Source organism: Otolemur garnettii, unplaced genomic scaffold (assembly GCF_000181295.1).
Source record: "Otolemur garnettii isolate 467f Iridium unplaced genomic scaffold, OtoGar3 scaffold00125, whole genome shotgun sequence".
Classification (NCBI taxonomy): Eukaryota; Metazoa; Chordata; class Mammalia; order Primates; family Galagidae; genus Otolemur; species Otolemur garnettii.
Window position 1 is genome coordinate 323,029 of NW_003852520.1, and position 21,373 is coordinate 344,401.

At 42.4% G+C, this 21,373-nt stretch overlaps 1 protein-coding gene across 1 annotated transcript in view; it reads left to right on the plus strand.

Moving 5' to 3' along the window:
- BEST3 (bestrophin 3) overlaps nt 1-21,373 on the plus strand; it is a 68,178-nt gene that overhangs the window by 12,338 nt on the left and 34,467 nt on the right. The window contains exons 5-9 of the mRNA XM_023517927.1: nt 11,288-11,442; nt 12,713-12,790; nt 12,868-13,020; nt 16,232-16,312; nt 17,560-17,711. Coding sequence (XP_023373695.1) covers nt 11,288-11,442; nt 12,713-12,790; nt 12,868-13,020; nt 16,232-16,312; nt 17,560-17,711 — 619 coding nt within the window. The remainder of the gene's footprint in view (nt 1-11,287; nt 11,443-12,712; nt 12,791-12,867; nt 13,021-16,231; nt 16,313-17,559; nt 17,712-21,373) is intronic.

The following is a 21,373-nucleotide window of genomic DNA, read 5'->3' on the forward strand; positions in this document are numbered from 1 at the left end:
TTTTTTTTTTTTTGCAGTTTTTGACTGGGGCCGGGTTTGAACCCGCTACCTCTGGCATATGGGGCCAGCACCCTATTTTGAGCCACAAGTGCCACCCTAAATGTGGTCCTTTTTTCATATGTATACACACTGAGATTTGAGAAGTACTGAGTCTTTCCTGGGATGCTTATTTTTAAAACCCTTTTTCTCACCCTGAGGTTAAAGCCTTTGACAAAAACCATATTAATAAAAAAAATATAATAGTGATAATTAGGAAGGAGCAGATTCAAGGTTTCAGCCATGCTAGAGGCTCTGGAATCACAATGAGGAGATTCAGCACAGCAGCCCAGTCAGGCTACTGTCCAGGGGATTTGAATTAGGCTTGCCTGGATGGAACAAGCATTGTTTTGACTTAAATGTTTTCATTGTTTGGTGTGGCTGAAGGAGGCAGAGATCTAAGGAGATCCGATGAGGCTAAATGCCTTCCCAAGCATCCCATGGTTATCTGGGTGTGGGGAGTTAAAAGGCCCCAGTTGCTCTTGGTAATCCCTAAATTTTTTCTCAAAAGGCAAGAGAAGCATGGCTTATGCTTTTTTTCCTCAAAAGGCAGGGAAAGCACAGCTTGTGCCCACAGGAATGAGTTTTATATACTAGGCAGTAAGGTAAAGGTTCCAAGCCATGATCCTCTAAGGTGGTAGAGACGTCCAGGTCTGTCCTTCCCAACTGCCACATGACCAGCACCCTCTGGTCAGTGCTGACTCACCGAACTTCCTGCTTCCGTCCCCAGCAGAGAGGGCTGACTCAGAGTCTGCACATGAGTCTGCGTCCAAGTTCTCCCAACTGGGCACATGCCTCCACCACTCCCTGGCTATCCTTTGCCTGTGCCAAGGTTTCTGGGAAGAACAGGAAGCTTGGGGACGCCGGAAAATATCTGGCAGATCCCCTGAGCCCAGAGCCAGGACACCTGCTGCTGCCCAAGGGCACTGAGGGCTGGTCAGCAAAGCACTGGGGGTTCCACAGGGCTGGGAACAAAACGGGTAATGCCGCCTCCTTCTTGTCAGTTGAGTTCTTTATGTAAAATCATCTGTAAGGAAAAGTACTTGTTCTCAAACTTCAGCATGCATCGAATATTGTTAAAATCAATTTTGCTAAAAATTCAGATCCCACCCTCAAAGATTCTCATTCAGTAGGTCTGCAGGGTCCACCAATCAGCATGTTTGACAAACTCCTGGGGGCTCTGAGGCAGCTGGGCTTTAAGGCCATGGGAGTCTCCCTCCAGCTTCTTCTGGCTTTTGTTTCAGGCAGGGTTGGTGCCTAGTAGATTCAGCGCTGGCTGGGAGGAAACAGTGAGGGGCTGAGAGAGGGAAGCCAGCACCTCCTTCTGGACCTTCTAGAAGTTCCTTCCCGGGAGCTGGATGAGCTCTGTCACTTACGTGGTGGTCCCTGAACTTGTCTTGCTTTTAAGTTAGACATTTAAGTTACATTATCCTGGGAAATAAAATATCAAAATGCATGTTGCCAAAGAAATAGATATGATCTGATATTACAGGTTGGATTTCTCAAAAATAAAAAGGTTTTTATTTCTGCTTATATGAACATAGAAATACAGCCACTGAATTCAGAATAATGCTGAAGAGTTCCTGAATGGGTCTGTGATGAGTTATTGCTAGAGCATCTGCAATACAGCCTCTGTTAATTTGCTTTATTGGCTAGGCCCCTCCCTGTCCTGGAAAATTCTAGTCATTTCAATCACCTGCCCTGAGAGATGTCACTCATTCCACATCAAGTCAGGAGCATGATTCTAGATCTTTGCTGATTCAAGAGATAACCTTAATTGGGTGCATTTAATGTGGTTTCAGACTGAATCTAAACATCTATCTCCTGCTTCACAGATATCAGAAGGAGAAAATAGTTCTTCCAGAAGCACAAAGATAGGAAATTACATACATTCCTCCGAAAGAAACATTTATCAAAGTGATGCTAGACCTGGCATGCCCTTGTGTGTGCTGTGTGCTGGACGCGGAGCGTGAGGCCTGATGTGAGTAAGTGTGGTCTCTGCCCTCAAGGGCCAGCAGAGGTCACACACATCTTTTCTTGCGTTAATCATCATCAGGGCAAGCACAAGTATATTTACAGTTAAACTTCTCATCTCTGCTTTGCATTTCTGGCTCTCTAAAGTACATAGTTTCTGTTTGCTAATTCTTAAGAGTAGTTAGCAAACAGTGAACTTTGAGAAAAAGGCACCCTTTAATTTTCTTAAAGTTCTGGAATCTTAATATGGAGATTTTTGGTCTTCTACAACTCGAGAAGCTCCGTTGGAATCCATAGTGACACCTAAGATTGACAGACATGGGTATAACTAAGCAAACCCTCCTCGTCAAGTAAATGATGAGGTAAGTGTTCTGACTTTGGATGCACTGGCTGTGAGTCTAGCCCCATTTGAGTTCCTGGCACACACAGATCACTTAATCTGTGATGTGATGTTCTCTGTGTAAAATCAAATGAATTTTATATAATATTTTAGGAACATACATAAAATCAATTGGCTTTTGCCTAGCTGGTATTCCCGCTGTGGGTATACCGTTGTTTTTCCCAAAGCCTTCCCTGGCTTTGGGGCTCCTTGGTCTCTGAACTCTCCCACCACCTTGTGTTATGGAAGAAAGGACTGAGGGGACAGTGGTAGTCATGGCTGTACCAGTTTTTCCTCTGCTGGCTGAACTTTCAGAGGCTGAGTCAGTCGCCCCTGTATTCTCACATGATAAGCCCAGGACAGACAGAATGTCATCCAGTGAGTGAAACTTGATTCACCTATGCTCTGCACAGGGGAGAAAGCACACAGCAGAACCAGCCCTCCCTGAATCAGTGCCATGGGCTGCAGCTCAGTTGGCCCCTGCCTGGAGGCTGCCACACAGTTCTGTCTAGGCGCTATGCTCTCAGTGTTTGTCAAGGTATGAGTGTAGACCACCTTCAGTGTTTATTTAAATTGCAGCTTGCTGGGCAGCCTAGGCTCTCAGGATCTGGGAATCCACACTATGCACAGGCTCCCTAGAAGTACTTCAGGGTGTTTGAATAAGAATAGGAATGCTGAGATGGCCAGCACTGGGGCACTTGACCCTAATTGTTTCTCAAATTGGAGTCACTGGGGATCTTTCTGAAATGCTGGCATGTGACTCTATCTTCTTAACATACATATGCGGTATGACCCAGGCATCAAGAGTTTCTGAAAAAAGAAAAAAAAAGTTAAAAGAAAAAATAAAAGAGTTTCTGAAGCCTCCCGGACCCGTCTAACATACACATACTATGTGTCCATTAATTTGTCCAGTTTTATCTGCAAATTGCCTCAGGATTGTTAACCAGGAGCAAATGCAATTCTGGACCACTGTGTAGATGAGGAGTCAAGAGCACTGGTTTTGTGTAAATAAAATGGTCTCGTTATTAAATAGAAGGCAGTGAAATAGCACATGGGATACTAACTTAGGGACAGGGATATGGCTGATGAGACATTTTCTCATAGCAATAAAATAGAGAAATATCTCTGTCTCATTCCTCATTGCTATCCCAGAAATTGATTTTACTGGATCATATCCTGTTTCAAGATTTTCAGACTGTGACTTATGGCATTATTGGGTTCTTAAATCATTTTAAAGTCTTATAACCAACATTTGTACTGGAATGGAGTGGAGAATAGGATAGGATACTAAATTATCACAGAGCACATCATGGAGAAAGACCAGTCATTGTTTGAGAACTGCAGGTATCTTCATATGGTTGGTGGGGAAGAATGTCCGAGTGCCTCCCTATACAAGGCTGTCACTCTGCAACTTTGCCCCTCTCTCAGTTGCATTTGCCTCCCCATTGGTTGGGATTTTTAAACCTCTTCAACCACATTTACAGGACAGCTATAACTGAAGTTGGTGCTTCATTCCATTCATTTGGAAAATACAGAGATAAAAAAGAGGCAGGCAACTTGCACTCTTCCTGAAGAAGCCATCCCTCTGAGGACTCAGATGCTGAATGCACAGCTTTCTCTTTCAGCAGGAACTGACACCAAACCCACTCTGCTGGCAAGCTTTGAGACAGGGAGCTTTTAGTTCTCCTGCCTATAGAGCTTCATTTAAATCCTGTCTGTTAAGGGCAAAAGACATCTGCTTCAATCAAGGGGGAAAGGACCAACGGTACAGCAGGCAGAATCTGTGCCAACTGGAATCTTGTTGTCAATGACTTCAACTAATCCTGTGGCTTTAGGGCAATAAAATTTTGCCTTAAGGTAGCAGAGCCTATTCCATCAAACCACAACTCGAGTTGCAGGTGAATGCAAACGTGAACCCATAAGTCTCAATATAGATGTATCACTCTGATTAGAAATAGGAAGGAGGATTTGGGGGATAAGCAATATGAACAGTGCTGAACAGAGCTGAGTCAGCCAGATGGAAAAGAGACAGTAAGGGAAGCACCAGGCAGACGCAGTGGGAGGACGGAATAACAGTGCCAGGGTGTAGAGGGGCCTGAGGACACAGGGCAGGGGGCAAGCATGGGAAGGAGACTGGGTGGCGGGAGGAACGGCCAACTGGAGCACTTCAGTAACTGTAATTAAATGTTGTCTTAGATGTGAAGATAATGACCATATTCTTAAAAAGATCATCATTCTCTGTATAAAATGGTTTGAAGTGCTGATGAGAATAACATTCTATTTCATAATATATATTCCTTGAATGGATTTGACCAACAATCTAGATTTCCATTCAATTGACCAACAACTTGATTTCCAAAAACAGGGTTACTTTGGCTAAGATGTGTGACATGCAGAGAATGACAAAAGTCACTCTGCCTGGGCCCTCCTGGAGGACACATCAACCTCAGATTCACTCATCATTCATCTTCTTAGCACCCAGCAAAGCACTTAGCAAATCTGGGCAGAAAACTTAAAGCTACCAGCTTTCCTCACTCTACGTGCCCCCTTCCAAGCAATAGATGTCCCCATGGAGGGAAGAGCCTAACTTTTACTTTAGTATTTGCATTAAATAAACCCTCTCTGCATATTGGCTTTCTGCTTACAGCCAAGAAAAGACTTGCTAGCACAATTTGATCATACTCCTGAATAAAAAATAACCAAAGGCAAAGTTATTCTTTGGTCAAATGACAGAGATTGCTGCCAGTATGTAAGTGGGGTTATTTTTGAAAATTGTTTTATAGATCTCAAGAATATAACTGCTAGACAATTTATGTGGAATGTGTGAGAATAGGCTACAGCCAAGATAGGTCAAGTTCATCTATTAATTTCTTGTAATAAGACTTTATCATATTCTGCAAGTCTTAAAAATAAAATAAAGCAGATTATCTGGATCATGAAACAACTTTGAGACACACTGAGAAACAGAAGAGATTGACCAGGCTCGTTTGATTTTTACCTCCAGAGACAATACAGTTCTCTACCTGTGGACACAACCCTTCTAACCTAGTGTAAATAGCCTGACTATTGACTATAACTAAACTCCTGTTGGTAAATATTGGCTTTGTAGTTGTTATTTTGTTTATTCCAGATCCTAAATAAACAGAACCTTCCAGATCCTAAATAAACAGAAGCTTCCTTCAGTGGAACAGCAATTTGCAGATACTGCTTTATGTCAGAATTTTCTGCAGAGCTTCATAAACATGCAATTGCTTGGATCCAGTTAAGTCATCCAGGAAAAAAATTTTAAAATGCTGATGCTGGTGGCCTCTGTGGCTCAGTGAGTAGGGCGCCGGCCCCATATACTGAGGGTGGCAGATTCAAACCCAGCCCCAGCCAAACTGCAAACAAAAAATAGCCAGGCGTTGTGGTGGGTGCCTGTAGTCCCAGCTACTTGGGAGGCTGAGACAAGAGAATCACCTAAGCCCAAGAGCTGAAGGTTGCTGTGAGCTGTGACGCTACAGCACTCTACCGAGGGTGACAAAATGAGACTCTCTCTCTAAAAAAAAAAAAGTCCTGATGCCTAACCTCATCCCAGACCAAATGAATCAGAATCTCCAAGGTTAAGATTTAGGCATTGGTATGTTCTAAAAGAGATTCTAAGGTGCAGACCTGGCTGGAGGACTCCTGCCCCACTGAGTCTGACTTAGCAGGTCAGGGTGGGGCTGGCCCTCTCCCTGTTTAATAGGTGTCACCAGTGATTCAGACCCATGGTCTGTGGACCTTATTCTTTAAAACAATGGTCAGGTCAAAGATCAGTAACTCTAGAGCATCAGGAACTGATGACTCTCAAAATGGGCACATCTCGTTTCTTCCTTAACCCCTTTGCATGTTGCACCTTAACAACATCTCTTAAATTTGGTTTACAGGGTAAGGAGGAAGATTTGTTAACTGATTGCAGGTATAACATAGTTTATATGTTACATTAGACCAAAAGTTGATTTTCATCAAGAATTTCATGAACAAATGATTGCATTTCTGAGACAAAAATAACTCAAAGTTAATACCTAATAAAAATCTAGTTTAGAAATAAGCTTTAACAGAGTGACGCTGTGGCTCAAAGGAGTAGGGCGCCGGCCCCATATACCAGAGGTGGTGGGTTCAAACCCAGCCCTAGCCAAAAATAAAAAATTAAAAAAAAAAAAAAAAAAGCTTTAAGCAGCCCACTATAGCTCAGTGGTTAGCACACTGCCCCCGCCCACCCGAGGTGGTGAGTTTGAGCCTTGCCTGGGCCTGATCAACAACAACAAAAAAAAAATAAGCTTTAATTCAGAAAACACTATTTATATTAAATCACAATAAAAATTTAAAAGCTACTTAAAGAGCGAAAGGGGTAGGTACAACAGCAAAAAAAGTAAGCGTTAATTCAGAAAACACTATTAAATCACAATTGAAATTTAAAAGCTACTTAAAAAGTGAAAGGGGAGTCATTGCAGCATTCTTTTTAGAAGCAAAAACTTTAAAAACAGCTCAAATGTCTATTCAGAAGGGAAGTAGTTAAAATACTATATACAATTAACTGTTAATTAGTAGGTTAATTAATATAGAGAGAGCAGCCATTAAAAAGAATACTGCCGGGCGGCACCTGTGGCTCAGTGGGTAGGGCACTGGCCCCATATACCGAGGGTTCAAGCCCAGCCCCAGCCAAACTGCAACAAAAAAACAGCCAGGCATTATGGAGGGTGCCTGTAGTCCCAGCTACTCCGGGCGGGGGTGGGGGCGGGGTGGAGGGGTGAGACAAGAGAATCACCTAAGCCCAGGAGTTGGAAGTTGCTGTGAGCTGTGATGCCACAGCACTCTACTGAGGGCAATAATACTCTGTCTCTGAAAAAAAAAAAAAAGAATACTGCTGCTTGCTCTATATAATTTTTTTAAACCTCCAAGATAAACTGAAAAATAGAAGCAAATGGCAAATATGTATGTAGTATAAAGTCATTTGTGTTTAAAAATGAATAAGCCTATGTGAAAATTTATGACATTTGTCTGGAAAGACACACAATAAGTTCATTATAGAGATTTCCCCCAGGGAGGGAAATTTTGTGGCTGAGAAAAAGAGGCTTCTCCGTTAATAATCCTTTGCCCTTTTGGAGTTTTGCATCATTTAAATTATTCAATCAAAAAAAATTTTTTTGAGACAGAGTCTCACTTTGCCACCCTTGGTAGAGTGCTGTGGCATCATAGCTCACAGCAACCTCAAACTCTTGAACTTAAGTGATTCTTTTGCCTCAGCCTCCCAAGTAGCTGGGACTACAGGCGCCCACCACAACACCTGACTATTTTTAGAGATGGGGTCTCACACTTCCTCAGGCTGGTCTCAAACTCCTAAGCTCAGGCCATCCATCCGCATCAGCCTCCCAAAGTGTTAGGATTACAGGCATGAGCACCACACTTGGCCTTTCAATCAAAATTTTTTAAAACAAGACCGGGTTTGCTGGCTCTCTCCTATAATCCCAGTATTTTGGGAAGTCAAGGCAAGAAGATCACTTGAGGCCAAGGAGTTCAAGATCAACCTAGGCCACATAGCAAAACCCAATGTCTACAGAAACTCCAGGCATAGTGATGCACACCTAAAAAAAAAAAAAAAAGGTTTAAAAAGTGAAAAAGTTTAAAAAGTAAACTTTAAGATTTTTTTTCTTTTTTTGAGACTAAGTCTCAACTCTGTCACCCAGGTTAGAGACAAGTGCTATGATCATAACTCACAACAACTTCAAACTCTTGGGCACGAGTGATCCTCCTGCCACTGCCTCCCAGAGTAGCTACAGGCCTGCACTAACCACACTCAGCTAATTTTTCTGTTTTTGTAGAGCTGGGGTCTCACTCTTGCTAAGGCTGGTCTCAAATGTTTGGCCTCAAATAATCCTCTTGCCTTCACCTCCAAGGTGACTAGGATTACAGGCATGAGCCATCACGCCCAACCTATATAAACTTTAAGCTTTTAAAGTGTGTCTTTGGTGGCCGGGTATGGTGGCTTACGCCTAGCAAGGCTAAGGTTGGTGGATTGCTTGAGCTCAGGAGATCAAGAGCAGCCTGAGCAAGGGCAAGACCCCATCCCTACTAAAAACAGAAAAAGTGGCCAGGCATTATCATGGTGCCTATAGTCCTAGCTACTCAGGAGGCTGAGGCAAGAGGGTCACGTGACCCCAAGAGTTTGAGGTTGCTGTGGGCTATGACACCACAGCACTCTACCCAAAGGAGAGAGTGAGATTCTGTCTCAAAATAAATAAATAAAGTCCATCTTTGTGTGAACAAACTCTTGTGCATAGCAGACATTCAATGAATGTTTGCTAATTAAATAAACCTAATAACTTATTCCTCTTCTATTCAAACTTCTTCTTTCTCTGGTGTTCAGGGAAGAAGGAAGAGGCAGAGGATAGCTGAAGCTTCCCATAATTCATCATGCCTTAGCCCTTACTGTGTGCTAAGGGTGTGCCAGGCATCATGCTAGCATTTTTTTTTTTTTGAGACAGAGTCTCACTTTGTCACCCTTGTTAGAGTGCAGTGGCATCATAGCTCACAGTAACCTCACACTCTTGAGTTCAAGTGATTCCCTTGGCTCAGCCTCCTGAATAGCTGGGACTATCAGAACGCCCAGCTATTTTTAGAGGCAGAGGTCTCCCTCTTGCTCAGGCTGGTCTCAAACCTGTGAGCTCAAGCTATCTCCTCACCTCAGCCTCCCAGAGTGCTGGGATACAGGCCTAGCCACCATACCTGGCCTCACGCTAGCATTTGACGTATGTTGATAATTCCAGGTAATTCTATAACACCTGCGAGGTAGGTAGTATCAGCTCTCTTTTACAGCTGAGAAAACTTAGACTCAGAGAGGTCAATGCCAGCCCACACAAATCACATTTTATACACACACCAAAGCCATTAAAGAAGAACTTTAAAAGTACACACAAAATTCTGTGGGGACTTTGAAGAGGAATACGCCCTATGCCTTCAAAAAGGGTCATAGTAGGGAAAACATTTAAGTATAATATTACTATGATGCAAGCCACGACTGAGGACCATGTGAGAGCTTTTTTATTTTTTATTTTATTTTATTTTTTTTTTTGAGACAGAGTCTCACTTTGTAGCCCTGGGTAGAGTGTCATGGCATCCTCATAGCTCACAGCAACCTCAAATTTTTGAGCTTAAGCTATTCTCTTGCCTCAGCTTCCTGAGTAACTGGGACTACAGGTACCAAACACAACACCTGGCTATTTTTTAGAGACGAGGTCTCACTCTGGCTCAGGCTAGTCTCGAACCCGTGAGCTCAGGCAATCCACCTGCCTCAGCCTCCCAGAATGCTGGGATTACAGATGTGAGCCGCTCATGTGAGAGCTTGACCAAGGAGAAATCTCCGGGGGAAGAGAAGGAAGGCTTCATAGAAGAAGGCGCCATTAAATAAGACTCTGAAAGGAGAGGCCGTGAAGAAGAGAGATGTGAAGATAGTTCATTTTAGGATTCAACTTGACCAGATGAAGGAATACCCAGAGAGCCAGTAAATCATTGTTTCTGGGTGTGTCTGTGAGGGAGTTTCTGGAAGAGACCCCCTTTTGAATAAGTAGATTGAGTAAGGAAGAGCTGCTGTCACCCAGCGGGCACCATCCATTCCCCTGAGAAACCAGATAGAACAAGAAGCTAGAGGAAAGGTGAATCCACTCTCTCTTCTGGAGCTAGGATAGCCTTTCTCTCTGCTCTTCCATCTTGGAAGCAGAGAGGGCCAGATCACACCACCCAGAACTTTCCACCGCCTTGATCTTGGGCAACCTGGCTTCCAGAACTATGAGGAAACAAGTTTCGGTTCTTTATTTAAAATAAAGAAGAAGAAGAAAAAGAAGAAAGAAAAAGTAGTATGAATCCACCTGTGCTCATGTACATCATCATATTTTATTCTTTTAATCCAACAACTCTAAGTATAAACATTCCTAATTTTAGATGAATGAACCAAAACTCAAGGAATAAACTTCCTCAAATGATCTAGTTCACAGTGAATGAATCCTTACTTTCGTATTTTTCAATCTTTTTAATCTCATAGCACATTTGAACCTATAGTTAAACTTCCGCAGTACACTTAAATTATGTTGATCAAAAAGAGTAAAAGAAAGAACATGCTTACTGTGCTTTGAACTTCTTTCAAACATAATTTAATTAAAGGTCTTTAAACATTTTGGTGGCATACCTGAGATCCTCTCACAGCACACAGTGTGCCCTGGCACGTGGCCTCCCTTCCCCCTCGCCTTCTCCAACAGAGACTGCCTCATGGACTGTGGCACAGAACTGCGCTGCCTCATGTGTTGGGGCATAACTTGTGTGCATCCTCGCAGGTGTGCGTGTATATGCCCTCTCACACTCATGCATTTCTTATCTCTCATGCAAGTATACGCTACTGGAGACAAGAATCTTTATTTCCTATTTCTTTTTTTTTTTTTCTTGAGACAGAATCTCACTCTGTCGCCCTAGGTAGAGTGCCTTGGCATCATCATAGCTCACCTCAAACTCTTGAGTGATCCTCCTGTCTCAGCTTCCCGAGTAGCTGGGACTACAGGTGCCCACCACCACGCCCAGCTAGTTTTTTCTGTTTTTAGTAGAGAAGGGGTCCTGTTCTTGCTCAGGCTAGTCTTCAACTCCTGAGCTCAAGCAGTCTACCTGCCTCAGCCTCACAGAGTGCTGGGATTACAGGCATGAGCCACTCTGCCCAGACCATATTTGCTTACATAAGAGATACTGGAATTTGCTAATATATTAAGGCTAAGTCTGCATATTGTAGCTATTTTATCCCCCCGTTATATGCTTATATAGGAGATACTGGAATTTGCTAATGTATTAATGCTAAACTAAGTCTGCATATTGTAGCTATTTTTATTTTGTGTAAAGGTTTTATGACAGCAGATGAAAGGAAGTTATTCAACCACCTCAAATCTCCTCATCTGAAATATTGGGTTCCATTTGTTTGGTTTGGAAATCTTGCAACTAAAGCCCGGAATGAAGGTAGAATCCGAGACAGTGTTGATCTGCAATCATTGATGACTGTAAGTACACTATAAACCATTAATAAAAATGCTAATTAGAGACCAAGAGGAACCTACATATAACACGCCAGACCAGAAGGAGTCTGCTTTGTTTAATCCTGTTTCCAAAGGAACTGGAAAGATCAGGCTTGCAGGAGAGCCCTCAGCACACAGGTTGAACTCAGCCTTGGCAGCAGTGTTTCAGATAGAACAAGGCTTCTTAATAGTCTCTATGAGAACGTGTCCCTTGATTGATTAGCCAAGACCTGCTCAGGGCTCTGAAGGATTCAGTGCCCACGTAGCATCTTTGCCATCCCTGGCTCTAGGATCCTAGAAGAAAATCTAGAGGAGAATAAGCCTCCCCAGCCATTTATGCCAAATTGGAATATTCTGAGGGTAAGCCAGCTTTTCAAATGCTCTAGTAAACAAAGCAGTGTTATTCTGAAACAAAATAACCCTGAATTCATGTAAAGGCTGGATGTATATGTGCTATGACATCTCCTGCCTGGATCAAGCTAAAAGTAGTGAATGATTTTTCTTTCTTTTTTTTTTTTCCAGTTTTTGGCTGGGGCTGGGTTTGAACCCGCCACCTCTGGCAGATGGGGCCGGCGCCCTACTCCTTTCAGCCACAGGCACCGCCCATAGTGAATGATTTTTTAAAAGCTCCCAAATTAATATGAACTCTTCTTTCTAGTTTTAGATAATGACTTAACATACAATGGAGAAAAATAGAAAAAAAAAAAAACGAAGGATCCCGACCCTCCTGCTTCAGAGAGAGATTTTCTGTCATACTGAGTGTTCTAACGTCCTCCTTGGTTAGGGGAAGGGTTTAGGTTGTAGTTACATCTCTTTTCTAGGATCTATAATAAGCTTGTTTTTAGAACAGAGAAACAAAACAATTTTTGCTTTCCACATTGTTTAGCAAAATAGCTAAAAGTTACTTATGTAAAATATTAACTATTGCCTTCCCATCACCACTGTGGACCAATATACATATGGGGTCTATTTTTACAAAGTCCTGGTTTATTTTAATATATATATTTTAAAAAGCATAATGTCCAAATGTCCTCCTCCTTTTCGCACCATTTTCAATGCTGTTCCTTGCTTGTCATTTTTGGAACTTTCCTTTTGTAGTAGTCTTGGAAACCAACTTACCAGACTCACAAATTCAGTCCCAGCAGTTCACAAACGCGTTGGTCAAAGACAAGGCACGTTCTGAACCTCAGGGAGCGTCTGCTGCCGCGCCCGTCCCTTTCGATACTGAGTCGTTTCTGATCTGTTTCTGGTTTAGGAGATGAACCGGTTCCGCTCCTGGTGCAGCCTCCTGTTTGGCTATGACTGGGTGGGGATCCCGCTGGTTTACACGCAGGTACCAGACGCTCCCCCTGACCCCTCCTGGCCGCAGCTCGGGGACGCCGCGCCCCTCTCACCGTCTCTCGGTTGCAGGTGGTCACTCTGGCCGTCTATGCCTTCTTCTTCACGTGCCTGATCGGACGCCAGTTTCTGGATCCCAGCAGAGGCTACGCAGGGCACGACTTGGACCTCTACGTCCCGATCTTCACTCTGCTGCAGTTCTTCTTCTATGCCGGATGGCTCAAGGTAGCCCACGGTCCCAGAGCCCGAGCCCCCCGCTGAAATGTGCCAAGTTCCCAACTCTCCGCCCTGAGCCTGCACTGAGTCTTTAGCAAACCATTCATGAATGGTCAAAGGCAGAGGTAACGCGCCATGGCTCCGGGAAGGGATTCCTTTCCCGCCAGGCAGTGCTGCGGCACCTGGAGCTGCTCCTCTGTGCAGAGAGGACAGGAGTCCTCTGTCGCGGCTGTTGATCTGTTAGGTCTCAGTGTGCCCCCGACAGGATTACCATACGTAACTAATGTATGACTGTGCCCGCCTTCATATTTCATACCACAGTAAGCAGGTAGGCAGAGTGAAAATGAGCGAGCAAGGGCTCGACCCCATAGCTCGGTGGTTGCAGCGCCAGCCACATATCGGAGGTGACGGGTTTGAACCCGGCCAGGGCCAGCAAACCAACAATGACAACTGCAACAAAAGAGGGATAGCCCGGCGTTGTGGTGGGCGCCTGGGGACTCAGCTACTCGGGAGGCTGAGCAGGAGAATCGCTTGAGCCCAGGAGTTTGAGGTTGCTGTGAGCTGTGACCTCATAGCACTCTACCCAGGGCGACATAGTGAGACTCTGTCTCAAAAAAAAGAAAAAGGAGTGAACAAGAAGCCTTGTCTATCAGATTTTAGCCTCCAAGCACTCATGTTGTAGTAGTGTCTTGGTTCTGCTCAACGCTGTAAATAGTTACTTGCAACTCCCTGAAATCCTACTCACTATCCCATAATATTAAATGCTTTCCATTTTCAAAACCAAGACTGAAACTCGGGAAAAAATTCATCAGAATCAAAATTAGAAACACTAGGATTAATGATGGCACTGGATTTAATCCAGGAAATTAAAAACAGGTCCAACCAGTGAGAACAGCTTGTCTAATTACCATTGTGGAATGTTGTGTGTTCCCACTCCCCCCGCCCAACTTCTCTCAAACTTCCTCAGATGACTCTGTATGAATTTCACAGGCCTGATTCCTCCACCTCTTTTGTAAACTTCCAAAAGGGACACATGTGATAGAAAAAAAAAAAAATCAAAGACAATGGTTTCATTAAGTTAACTGAAAACTAATGATAGCATGAAGATGACACCAATAAAGTAGAATTTTCAAAGTTTGGCCTTCCAAAAAGCCACATGCTGTCGGCACCATCAAAGGCTGCAGAGAAGCCTTTCCTTTCACTGGTTTGAATCTCAACCAGGAAAAATAAATGAATTGACATTTCAAATTATACTACAAAGAGGAAAGGCATGTCCCTTAAAAATTGCAAAAGTATTTTTAACCCGATGACAGTGATTCTGAATTATTTTTACCCATTTAACAGCAAAAAAGAGCAAAAGCGACTAATAGTTTTCATTTCTCATTAGAGGAAAAAGTAGAGTTTACCTTTGTGCATATACAATTGCCACGATTGCCCCAAATGCTCAGTCATTCTGGGTTTTTTTTCCTTTGCCCTGTGTAGTGCTAAGCTTTATTTTCTTTGCTTTGTGACCACGCCAGGTACTTAACCAGCCTAAAAGAGTAAATAGTGTTTCTTTCCTTCTGATGTGCTTTCTAAAATATTAACATCCTCTTCCTTTATAAAAATATTTTTAAAAGGCAAAATATGAAAAGGCATGATCTTAGCTCCATTAACAGACCGGCAAACCTAGACACCAGGGATTGTGTTTCAGTATCTAAACAGCTGCTCCATTATGACAACTCAGACATGAACAAATCTTTTCAAGGTGTAGAAAAGCCATCTTAACTTTATGAACAGTATATTACTCAGTTTCTTGCTGGAAATGGAGCCTCCAATGGAGTAAGGGATATCTTTGGAAATTGTCAGTTCAGAAATATAAATTCCTATTAAAAAATGCAAAACTCATCCCATAAAAGTAAAACTCTGGATATAACAAAAAATATTGTCAGGACCTAGTTAAATAATCCAATTAGTTTAAGCCAAACACCAGGTAAGAAATGGTGGCTAACTCCTTGGAACTCACAATAAAGGACATTGGGATGGATATCACAGTGAGGCTCACTCAGTCAGGGCACAGCCCAGCCTACCCCTGTCAGAGGTTCTTAACCCAGGCCTCACATTAAAATCTCCTGGGAACTTTACCCAGTACTAACTCTGGGTAAACCTCACACTGGGTAAAGCAGAGTCCCTAGGGGATGGACTCAGTCACCCTTTGTTTATTTTTAAGAGCTCTCCCCGAGGTAATTTTAGTGTGTAGCCAAGGTTGAAAACAACTGCTTTAAGTAACTTATCTTAAATCCTACAAAGTAAGTATGTAGATTTTCTCCTAAGTATTCTCAGGATCTAGAATATCCAGACTCTGGAGACTAACGACATAGTGCCTTTATTTTATATTCTTGTATGTTTCTTCCCATCTAGACCCAATGGAAAATCTCCCTCTCTCCCCTCTCACACATACACACATGCACACACATGTACACTCACAGATGCCCAGATAACAAAAATCAAAGGAAATTATTCAAAAAGGAGAATGACAGGTGAGTCATATTTGACACATAAATCTTGCATCAAAAAAGCTATTTAATACAGGAACATGATAAGAATATTTCATATTGACCAAATATTAGAAGATGTGTGATGGCAAGCTACCTAAATAAGCAAGATAACTAATTTACTAGGTAAGGGCCAATTCTTTAGGGTAAAACTAAGTAACCCTCAGTTTCTAGCTCTGTAACTTAGCAGCTCTCTGTCCCATTCACTCAGCAGTTACGTCCAATGAGTGTGGCAGCTCTTTATATTATTTTCTGTAATCTGTGACGTAAGTCTTTTCTGCTTACCCTTCTCCTTGTCTACACTTGTCTTATCATGTGGGCCCTGAGAACTCCTTAAAGGTACAGGCTGTGCGTCCCTCACAGTGCCCGCCCAGGGTTTGTGCTTCTTCTGTATCCACTGGCTGTATTGGGCTCCTAACCAGTGCTCGGCTTCTCCCGGGCAGGACCAGCTCTATCTCCAGTGGGATGGGCAAGTGCCTTCGGCAAGCGTGCCCACTCCTCGTGACTTGGGGCTCAAGTCTCACTTGCTGATAAGCATCTGTGTCTGTAGAACAATCCACTCCCTGCTAGGCTTCCTATGATGAAAGTGACAAACTGAGGCAGAGAGTGAAACCGGCATCGTTTCAATCTCTGTCCTCAGTCTTCACAGATATCATGACAGATTTATTCCATGTTCTCACCTGCAGGTAGCTGAGCAACTCATCAATCCTTTTGGAGAAGATGATGATGATTTTGAAACTAACTGGTGCATTGATAGAAATTTGCAGGTTAGGAAAACTTTTCTTTCCTTTACAAACATTAATAATAAATCACTAATGATGTTTGGAATCTAAACAGACCCTGGATACAGGCAGCCTGGACTTCTGAGTCCTAGCCACAAATGAAAGAGGTTTGGCCGTTCAGTACGTAAGTTATCCCAGGTCCTCCTGAGACCTCAGGCCCAGTGAAATTTAGTTCCTTTTAAGTGGAATTTCGAGCCAATTTTGTTTGTAAGTTTCTCTGTTAACTTTACCCAGCCTGTCCATCTGAGTACATAGAAATAATTTAACTTATTCTTCAATTTGTTTTCTGTTGCCACCCATAGAGGTTGACAGTGACAAATGTGAATTCCCAAGGTCACCTCACCTCAGCAGCCAAATGTCCCGTAGCTGGACACTGGGAGCCTGGGCCATGACAGCCTGTGTCTCAAATCTTCCTGAAACACATCACCTGGGCCCACAGCCCTTACCTAAAGCCCTGTCCCAGAAGGCTTTTCATGAACAGCCAGCACAAGGGAGCTTTCATGTCAAGCAAGACTCCTCAGACCATTCTTCTCCCTGGGAACCACAGAGGGAGTAAGAGCCTTTACCTTGCTCCCTTGTTGCAAGCCCTGACTCAGCTCTTAGATAAGCACAAACGTTACACAGTTGATCTCGTCAGTCTGTGTCGAGAGAAAGTGTAAGGTCTTGGTCACTCACTCCTTGTCAAAATTGGGTTCCCAAAGGATTAATACTTTATTCGTGCATAGATTTTTCAAAGCCAAGAGGAGAGATCACTGTAGCTTCAAGCCATGCGGACTTGTTGATAAGCTTTTCCAAGCAAACAAACAAGAAACCAAGGCATTTAAGAAGTGATTACATTTTAACAAGTAAAAATGTGTTCATGGGGTTAGCAGGTTGGAAGGCTGAAACGCCTCAGCTTCCTCTATTCTGTCTGGGGTGCAGTGGGTACTGTTGGGGCTGCCACTAGGACAGCAGCTCTGAGCAAAGAAGAAAGAAGTGGCTTTCCTCCCTGCCAGTGAGCAGCAGCTCCACACGGGCACACCACTTACCCTCATTGCCAAAACTCTTGCACAGTAAATGACGGCACAACTCTTCAGTAGCTCTGGTTGTGACAGGAGTGAGCTATAGAAGTCTATATACTCACTCACTTAGGCCACGTCCCAGGCCTCTCCGCCATGCATCCACCCACTGGGAATTCTCTTTTTTTGTATGGTTGTATCTGAGTTATTCTAACATTATCACATTGATTTTAGGTCTCTCTTTTAGCTGTGGATGAAATGCACATGAGCCTACCCAAGATGAAGAAGGACATTTACTGGGACGACTCTGCTGCCCGCCCACCATACACGCTGGCGGCTGCTGACTACTGCATACCCTCATTTCTGGGATCAACGGTCCAAATGGGGTAAGTGTGTTGAAATCTATAGTATAAGGAAACATAGTAGATGACTGTTTTCTTCTTTTACTTTCTTTGACTTTTTTCTACCTGGCCTTAGTACTGTCTGTCTCTATTGGGTGGTTTTAACATAACATTGGGTCCCTATAGACTCAGGGCCTTGAATAAATGGGCAGAGGCCCAAAGTAAACCAGGCACAGCTCTAGAATAATTATATTAAGTCTGATAATATATTTGATTTTGAAGAAATGTGTGGATGTGGGGAAAGCTTAAGTACATCTGTATTTGCTGAAAGCAGATGCCACAGTTTCCAAGTAAATTAATGAAAAGAACATAAACAAATTTAGAAAGTAAGAACCATTTCCCTTTCCACCCTCCTCCCCAAAAAAAGACTTTAGAAAAAGGGGAAAAAAATGTGGATTTTTTTTTTTTAACTTTTGGCAAAACTATGGTTTAGGGTTCCCTGAGACTGCCTCCCATCAGATTTGTGAAGCTCTCCTGTGACCACCACCTGTGACCTCCCTGCCCCTCCTCCCAGAAGTGGTCCGCCCTCCCCTTTCCCTGCTCTCAGGACACTTGGCTTCAGTCCCATTCCTGTGAAGTTTTGTCCTCAGCTGAGTATCTCCTAATCCTCATAAATGATGGTATTCCTCATCCAAAGGAGGCTGAAAACCTTTCCAGACCCCCAAAAAGGATGAGATGACTGAAGGTGGAATTTGTGCAGATAATCAGGAAGATTTAGGAGCCAGACTTTCCTTGTCGCCCTCAAGGACACCTTAGAGAAGGGCCCCCCTCCAGGCTAGACTTGCTCCTGCTTCTAGATAGCCTGCTAGACTTTCCCACCGAGGGCCCCTTCTGGGCCAGGAGACTCAGCCCTCCCCCAGCCCCTTCCAGGTGAAAAGTGCCTTTCTGTTGCGTACACTTCTCAGCCTTTGTAACACCCTCTACAGGGCAGCTTCATAGGCATTTGGCAGCCTTCTCAGTTTTATTATTAAATCATAGCTGTGTACATCAATGCAATCATGGGGTACAATGTGCTGGTTTTATATACCATTTGAAATATTTTCATCAAACTGGTTAACATAGCCTTCACTGCATTTTCTTAGTTATTATGTTAAGACATTTATACTCTACACTTACTAAATTTAACATGTACCCTTGTAAAATGCACCATGGGTGTGTTCACACCAATTACCCTCCCTTCACCCTTCCTCCCCCCCTCCTCTCTCCTCCCTCTCTTCTTTCCCCTTCTTCTTGGGCTATAATTGGGTCATAGCTTTCTTATGAAATTGGTTTCATAGTAAGTCTGAGTACATTGGATACTTTTTCTTTTATTCTTGAGATACTTTGCTAAGAAGAATATGTTCCAGCTCCATCCATGTAAACATGAAAGAGGTAAAGTCTCCATCTTTCTTTAAGGTTGCATAATATTCCGTGGTGTATATATACCACAATTGATTAATCCATTCATGGGTCAGTGGGCACTTGGACTTCTTCCATGACTTAGAAATTATGAATTGGGCTGCAATAAACATACTGGTGCAAATATCTTTGTTATAAAGTGATTTTTGATCTTCTGCATATGTACCTAGCAGAGAAATTGTAGGATTGAATGGCAGGTCTATTTTTAGATCCCTAAGTGATCTCCAAACGTCTTTCCAAAAGGAACGTATAAGTTTGCATTCCCACCAGCAGTGCAGAAGTATTCCCTTTTCTCCACATTCATGCCAACATATCTGTTTTGGGAATTTTGTGATATGGACAATCTTAATGGAGTTAGATGATATTTCAAAGTGGTTTTGATTTCCATTTCTCTCATGATTAAGGATGATGAACATTTTTTCATATGTCTGTAGGTCATGCACCTGTCTTCTTCAGAAAAGTTTCTCTTCAAGTCCCTTGCCCACCCTGAGTTGGGATCACTTATTCTTTTCTTAAAAATACGTTTGAGTTCTCTGTGGATTCTGGTTATTAAACCTTTGTCGGAGACATAATCTCCCATTCTGAGGGCTGTCTGCTTGCTTTACTTACTGTGTTCTTGGCTGTGGAGAAGCTTTTTAGTGCAGTAGTGTATTTTTGATGCTGCTTCAATTGCCTAAGGGGTCCTTGTCATGAAATATTGGCCCAGGATGATTTTTTCAAATGTTTTCCCTGCACTTTCTTCTAGTATTTTTATATTTTCATGTCTTAAGTTTAAATTTTTAATCCAGTGAGAGTCTATCTTAGTTAGTGGTGAAAGGTGTGGGTCCAGTTTCAGTCTTCTACAGGTTTCCAGCCAGTTCACCCAGCACCATTTGTTAAATAGGGAATTTTTCCCCCCTCAATGTTTTTAATTGGCTTGTCAAAGATCAAATAACAGTAAGTAGCTGGGTTCATCTCTTGGTTCTCTATTCTATTCCATACATCTACCTGTCTGTTTTTGTGCCAGTACCATGCTGTTTTGATCACTATTGATTTATAGTATAGTCTGAGGTCTGGTAGTGTGATTCCTCCTGTTTTGTTTTTATTTCTGAGTAATGTCTTGGCCACTCAAGGTTTTTTCTGATTCCATATAAAACCAAGTGTTATTTTCTCAAGCTCTTTAAAGTATGACAGTGGAGCTTTAATAGGGATTAAATTAAAATTATATATTGCTTTGGGTAGTATGGACATTTTAACAGTGTTGATTCTTCCCAGCCATGAGCATGGTATGTTTTTCCATTTGTTAACATTGTCAGCTATTTCTTTTCTTAGAGTTACATAGTTCTCTTTATAGATATCTTTCATGTCTTTTATTAGGTAAACTCCCAAATATTTCATCTTCTTTGGCACTACTGTGGAAAGAATAGAGTCCTTGACTGTTTTTACAGCTTGACTACTATTGGTATATATAAAGGCTACAGATGTATGAGTGCTGATTTTGTAACCTGAGACACTGCTGTATTCCTTGATCACTTCTAAGAGCTTTGTGGTAGAATCCCTGGTGTTCTCCAGATATACAGTCATATCATCTAAGAGTGAAAGTTTGATTTCCTCTGACCCCATATGGATACACTTGATGACCTTTTCTTGCCTAATTGCAATGGCTAAGACTTTCATAACAATGTTGAAAAGCAGTGGAAACAATGGGCACCCTTGCCTGGTTCCTGATCTGAGTGGAAATGATTTCAGTTTAACTCCATTCAATATGATATTGGCTGTGGGTTTGCTGTAGATGGCCTCTATCAGTTTAAGAAATGTCCCTTCTATACCAATTTTCTTAAAGTGTTCTGATCATGAAAGGATGCTAGATATTATCAAAAGCTTTTTCTGCATCAATTGAGAAAATCATATGGTCTTTGTTTTTTATTTTGTTTATGCAATGAATTATATTTATAGATTTACATATATTGAACCAGCCTTGAGACCCTGGGATAAAACCCACTTGGTCATGGTATATAATTTGTTTGATGTGTTGCTGGCTTCTGTTTGCTAGGATTTTGTTGAATATTTTCACATCAATATTCATTAGTGATAATTGGGCTATAATTTTCTTTTCTTGTTGGGTCTTTTCATGGTTTGGGGATCAAGGTGATGTTTGCTTCATAGAATGTGTTGGGTAGTATTCCTTCTTTTTCTATATTTTGGAAAAGGTTAAGTAATATAGGTACTAGTTCATCTTTAAAGGTTTGTTAGAATTCTGATGTGAAGCC